The sequence below is a fragment of the Pavona decussata genome, unplaced genomic scaffold (genome assembly GCF_977016875.1).
Source record: "Pavona decussata unplaced genomic scaffold, jaPavDecu1.1 SCAFFOLD_51, whole genome shotgun sequence".
In the NCBI taxonomy this organism is placed as follows: domain Eukaryota; kingdom Metazoa; phylum Cnidaria; class Anthozoa; order Scleractinia; family Agariciidae; genus Pavona; species Pavona decussata.
In genome coordinates this window covers 2,895,616-2,902,500 of record NW_028145473.1, presented here as the reverse complement: position 1 = coordinate 2,902,500, position 6,885 = coordinate 2,895,616, and the positions used below count along the sequence as shown (strand labels likewise).

At 38.7% G+C, this 6,885-nt stretch overlaps 1 protein-coding gene across 2 annotated transcripts in view; it reads right to left on the bottom strand.

Annotated features, from left to right (window-relative positions):
• Positions 1-6,885, bottom strand: part of LOC146481066 (oncoprotein-induced transcript 3 protein-like) — a 36,107-nt gene that overhangs the window by 7,748 nt on the left and 21,474 nt on the right. Inside the window, exon 3 of one of the 2 annotated variants that reach the window (XM_085108757.1) lies at positions 575-692. The exons of the other annotated variant lie outside the window; for it this stretch is intronic. Coding sequence (XP_084964883.1) covers positions 575-668 — 94 coding nt within the window. The 5' untranslated portion in view covers positions 669-692. The remainder of the gene's footprint in view (positions 1-574; positions 693-6,885) is intronic. 2 annotated transcript variants of the gene reach the window in all.

Genomic DNA, 6,885 nt, shown 5'->3' with positions numbered 1-6,885 from the left:
GGTTTTCCTTTGTGGTCCGGAATTTTACACTGTTTGTTCTGAACAGCCCCATTATAGATCGGCCATCTTTGACTTCTTTGCTTCTTGAAATAAATTCAGAAAATAGACAAACTTTCCTCAACTATCTAATGTCCCATACACACCAAGGATTAAACACGTTTCTAAGCTGTTTAGTTAAGCACTGTTTAGTTAAAACTGTTTCCTTCATAAAAGCTGCTTTCGGATTTTTGTCGACTACAGATTTAGCACAAATGAAAGCAAAAGTTAAAGTTTTTTTGAATCCTGTGTCAAAGCCAATGGTTCAGCTTTCTGTTGCCACCTTTCATTTTGTTAAACCTGGTTTAAATTAAACATGTTTTGTTGGTGTGAGCAGGGCTTAAGATTACTAGTAAATTGCTTAAAGTTTCTAAAAATGTAAAATTTACGACGATGAAATATGTTTTGTTAAAAAACAAGAAAACACATTTTTTTAACAAAATATGTCTCTCAATATGTTATTGCAGAGGAGACATGAAGTCACTTCATCAACGGCACGTCAAACAAAATTGTTTCCAGTAAGTGTGCCTTAACTTACTTGTTTTACATTTGCCTTTTCCTTTGCCTGCGTCTGAGGTCATGAGCAAGGCCATGAACAGAATAGTCACAATGACAACTGGCAAAAACTTCATGATTTAATTACACAGGTAACAGTTCTGGAGAAAGGAAAAGAGACATTTTCTATGAAACGATATTAATATTAAATATATCACATATGGCAGCGTGCAATGTATTGTTTTAATGTTTGATGCTATAAGCCACTTAAGTTAGCAAATGTCTATAGGGAGGCAAATTTTGATGACGAGTGGCACTACCATGCCGGTTTACAGACACGACTTTTAATGCACTTTCAATTTTCCTGCTGTATGCTGATAAAGATTGTAACATGTAATGTAGGGACGTTTTTGGTGATTTCAGCGAAATTTTCTGCCAAACGGAAGTAACACTCTGGTTCAGATGTTTTCACCAGGAAGCATCTATGCGTAGAGCCACAGATAGGATAAATAAATACTGGCCTATTTCTTAGAAATCAATACACCTGATCATGGGCTGTTATATTACTGATTCCAGCATCTTTTCACAGTCAACCCTTTTTGATATCAAACAATGTGAAATGCTTAAGGGGGCAATTTACCTAAATTTGAATGAAATTTAAAGAGGTTTCAAGAAGGAATAGAGGAAAGAAAATGATTTTTGGAACACCAACAGACAGTTGATACCCACGCAAGAGCACTTCGGGTTGTTAGTGGACTAACTTGGTATCCGTCTATTAAGAGCGGCTGCCTGAGAATATCGAGAACTCACGGTCAAAACTGAAATTTCGGATTTCCTCATATTTTGTCAAAAGAATCCCTTTGGAGAACTATTTACGAAAAAACCAATAAAACTTTCCAAAGATTTTTCGTTTTCGAGAACTCCGGCATAATGTGAAATGCCGTGATCGCGTCGCAGCCGGCGTTAAATTTTGACGCGATTTGGTGCATTTTCAAATCGCTCGGGAGGGAAGACGGCTTAGCGTAATAAAACGATCCTTTGAAGTCAAGTTAGGCATCCTTCTGAGAATACGGTCTTATGAAAATATTGCTGGAGGATTCTTATTTACATGCAATTTTCAAAGTCCGAAGAATCTTATTTTCAGCATTTTTGTTGACACTTGAAATTGTGGAAACTTTGCGGACAAATATCGTGTCCTGGTACATCGAAATTTGTAGCAAATATTATACTTTAGGAAATCTCTATACATGTACTGCAATATATAAAAAATCCAGCTCGGGTAATTTAAAATCCAAGCGTTGACGGAAGTAAACACATAGGGAATTTTAATATATTTTTTTCAAAAATGGCAGTGGTTACGCAAGGACAAGTTAATAAGTTTAAAATAAATTTATTGCTTGTGTTTCATTTCTGGTGGAATAAAACTAAGTTGTTATTCGGAAACAAAATCTCATGTGTTGATGGGTTTATCCGTATAAAAATTAATTTCATTCCTATTATCGCAAACGAAAAAATGAAACGTTCAGGTGTTATGTCACGCTTTCCTCGTTACGCTGGCGTCAACAATGCGAAGGATACGAAACAAAATCAGTAAATATTTCATATCAAAGTGTATCTGAAACCCCCAACAGACGATAATGTTTCATTAAATAACTAAGCGACTTGCTGGAAAAAACGCCTTTGGTTGAGAAAGGTTGCGCAAAAGTTGCAGTCTTTATATATCCTAGGTTTGTCAAAGATGCATCTCATCCTCACTGTCAATAAAATGTCGTGACAGGCACTACCGTACTGATTGAGCTGGACAAGCGAAGACGAGAATTCTAAAAGCTGAAGAACAAGGTATCTGTGTTTTCAATTTGCAGGTCCTAGACTATATATCATAAACAGAACTGAGATATCAGAGCCGGTAGAGAAAATCATGCTTTCACTTTAGTACAAGGCTGACCTTATCTTCAACAGCTACACGGCTATAGTATCTTTGAATGAGCACTTACCGTTCCAATGCCTGCAAAATAGGCATTTAATGAACCATCCCCATTAATGCGAGCAATAGCCCACCCTTCTCAGTCCGATCCGGATAGAAGAGCACCAGAAAATAACCAAGGTTGTTTGCATATTATGGCCATTACTGTGTACATAGCTATTTTAAACTTGCTATTTATAAACAATGACGCAAAATGGTTATAAATAGCAATGTGCGTTCTTGGTTTGGAGTGGTTTGCTTGATACTAGAAACTGTATTTCTTCTTCCGCGATGTCATATTTTGCAGTTTCTATATATTTTCGGTTGCATTTATGGCTCAGTGCTCATTTTCGTCCTTGATAGACGACGAGTCCGGTTTGCGGTCAAAGTTCGTACTATTACAGCAACCTGCGTTTCTTTGGGTGAATGCCAGAAATATATCTCCAGTCATCCAGGTCCCAACGCCAGGAAGGTGTTTGCTGGCGACAAAACTGACAGTGAAATGCAATTAATCCCCGCGCGGGCATGTTAGTAAAGTTATCGATCATCTGATGTTGTTGATTGGACATATGACTTTACTGACTTTACATTGATGGAATAAAAACAGCGGTGATATTTCTGATCAAGCTACGATGATCTTTACATTGATGGAATTTGATATTCTGAAAGGATGAGTCGAATAACAATCTGACCATCTGCCCGCGCCGTCGAGATGTCTACGGTTGGCGGTAGCCTACCACGCAGTCGTTTTTAGGGGACTCGTATTACCTCCTCTCCGAGTCCCCTCAAAACGACTGGGTGGGAGGCAACCGACAACGAAGACCGTAGACATCTAGTTTAGACGTCTAGTTTAGTCGGAAGCATTAAAGTGCCTATCATCCCTACCCAATTCCTTTTATTCTCAGAAGTAGACGTAAAAAGTAAGCCAAAACAAGCAAAATAATGAGATTTGAAGTTATTCTCGACTTTTAAAACGCGATCGAAATCACAATTTCCGAAGTTAAAACCGCGCCATTAGAGGACTGGCACTAGTAAGTTGTGACGTCGACTCGGTATCTCGATAACAAGCACACAACAAAACAGTAGTGAGTTGGAGTGAATTCTACGCGAGCTGTTTGGGGTTTCTGGCCGATTTTTTAGCCCAAAATCCGAACACTGACACCGAATCCGAGCAAAGCAACAACTCAGATGATTCAGAATTTAACTACAACCCTGGCTACGTGGTTGACGCGACGTAAAATACCCGAAAATAGGAATGAAAGGCCTACACAACTCCTACTACATGTTTAGCGCTTCTATCTCAGTCTTTTGATCAATTTAGCTTCTTGTATGTTTACAGCGGGTTGGCATGACGATTTGAAGGATTTGTATGATAATCATAGAACAAAACCATGTGCTTAACTGTAGCATGTTTTGTATTTTGATCTCAAAGGACATTTTGGGTTTAAAGTTCTGCGTTTGGCGCCTGTGTTATTTCACCTCTTTTGTGTCTGTTTAGCCGCTGTCGTTCTTATGCCATTTCATTTTACTAGTATTTAGATCTAGTTTGGCTCGTTTCAGTTCCGGTCCGGTAACAGTACAGCTTCTAGTTAGGATTGACCCGTATGATAATATTAAACCTCCGAAAGCGACCGCTATTGTTATTATCTTTGTTAGGATTCAACTGTGTAATTACATCAGTTTATCTTACAGTTATTTGTATTGCGGGGCCCGGCCATTTATTTTTGTGGTAAGATGTTGTGTCTCTGATCGTTGCTATTTGCTTTTTGATCCTTTTTCTAGCACTGTAGATTTCTTCGAGAGCTATGCAATGCGTGAAATTGAGGGCTTAAGTTTGTTTAGTTACGGCTTCGTTTTTGCATGACCTTTTACATCGCCTCGCTTCTCTCCGCTCTGAGGTTTGTTTGGGGGGAGCTTGCTATTTTCTAAATATTTGAAATCTTTCGGTTTTAAAGAATATTTTACTGGGGCCCGAGGGAAGTGTAAATAAGCAAGACTTTTCCTATCAACAAGAGGCTTGCCTTTTGTCCACGAAACCACCACATCAAATTTTACTTCGCGGCAACATGCGGACCACTGAGGAGACATTTTGCGTGGCGTAAATGTAAGCTTGTTCAGTTGATATTTTTACCATTTTTAAATTGTTTTTTAGCTGAAATTGGTCTCGTAGTAAGAGAAGTAAAACCGCACAACGTTTGGAAAGCCGTTGCATGTGTTATTTTTCAAAATATCTCGATTTCCAGGTAAGAAAAGGCGACCTTTGAGCAGTATTTTGAACAGTATGTCAATCGACCGAGATGTTCGATTGACTCTTTACCTCGTTCTTCACAAACAAATTCAAGGCTGAAGCTTTTTTTAAAAAGAATGATCTGTTCTTCTTGGAAAGGCTACTCCCAAATTTATACACGTGGAATTGAGAAAGAAAAAGAACTAGCTTTACTTATGTCACTATGGCCCTTCATCCGCTCGCCGACAGACAGCAGTCTCAGAAGTAAGAGACTCCATTCGCCTCGTCGAATTCTTGTGAGTCTAGACCAATTATCAATTAAAATAAGTTTACTATTTCAGTAGGTTTGTTTTGGCTGCACCTATAAGCTTAAATTAAAAAAAATGGAAGCATTTCTTACCGCTCGTTCGCGGCGATGTTTGGCGGCGATGTTTGGCAATGGTGTCAATGGTTTAAATCAGTACACCTGGACTTGTGGTCACCGCTTTAGCATGGGCAGTTGGCGTCACATTAATACCGATATCATCTCGTTTCAGTCTTGAGAGGATTGGCTTGTTACTCACTTCATCAATTAATCAGAATCGACGCATGAAGTCGTCGTTCGTGAAGTGCTTGGAGCATATTGACGATTTCCCGGGTTAGCCCGCTTTTGTTTCATGAAATAGATCTATTTCTTTCTGCATTTCCTTGCTTCATCATTATCGAACAGTATAGCGTGCAGAACTATACCCTTCTACATAACTGAGAGGGCAGCATATTCACCTACCACATACCTTCCTGGCACATTTCAAGTTCAGTACAGAGAATGTAGTGACAAATGAGCAAATGCTCTGTGGCTGAGATACCGGGTCGACGTCACAAGCTTGTTAGAACCCAGTCTCTCAACTGCTCCTTTTTGAATTCAATATGGCGGAAAACAGCCTATTTTGGGCGATTTTGTCGTCCGATAAAAACAAGACGAAACATGGAATACGATTTATTTCTTTGCAAAGCGTCTTAGACATGCATAAATTTTCGAAATTCATTAAAACTGTGTAAGGGTGATAGGCACTTTAAGGGGTCGAGAGATGCCTCAATAAGCCCTAAAATCATCATCATCATCATCATCACCATCATCATGGTGAATCGAATAAAGGCCTTAGAGGTACGGCATGTTGCTTTGCTTTTTTTATGAGCATGAGAAACCTGCAGTTACTATTAGATGACACCTGTAGTGCGGAAATACTTCGGATTATTGTTGAATACCGTTTACGTGCAAGGGTATGTGTGTACTGAAGGAGATTCAAAATTCGTTCAAATTAAAGTAGCAACAGCGATAGAATGATTGCTTAGACCATTGCGGTTTTTTAATATCATTTTTTTGTTGTTTAAGTTTTATCAGTCACCTTTCCTTCTAAGACCAGAGTATTGTGTCTCTATACCACTTTGTACCCTCCTCTTAGATAAAAAAAATAGTTTCCCCGCTTCCTCTTCTCTCCGCATTTATAACTACATTCATTGTCCTCTATTCACTAAGATTGTTTGAGGGCCGGTTAGAAAAATCAAGCGCCAGGGATCTAGAGATTATTTTCAGCAAACTTATGTATCTATGAAAAAGTTGAATGCGTTGTAACCAGCTTTCAATCAATGTTATTTTCTTTACTATGGAAGAAAATACTCAAAAAGACTCAGAAAATGCTGTTTAATTAGCTACGATATAGGTCGTTTGGACAAACGCTACACGGGTTAGTGTTGAACTCCTGCGAAAAAGATGAAAACACCGCAGCGTTTGTTTGATGGAAGTTTTGTCTTCAGTGAGCAATACCATGTGTAGATGCAACCTTCTACTCGAAAATATGCCAAAGCGCCGGGCAAAATGGAATTTTATCTCATATCAGCGGTATCGAAGCGGCAGGTAAATACAACTCGGATACTACACTGTAGTCATGAAAACGTAAACCTGTCATTAACGGTCATTAACCCTAGCTATCGACTGTGAGGTAGAAAATGTCGCTATTTCATAAAGCTTCATTAAAGAACTGAGCAAATTGTCACTCTTCTGTTTAGTGAAAAACGTACTAGTTGCGTGAAGTACAATAATGAAATTTGACGTTGCGTTATCGGAAAACATGCCACGGCAATCGGCTTTTACGAATTTTGCCGTGGCATTACTTAGATTAGTTAT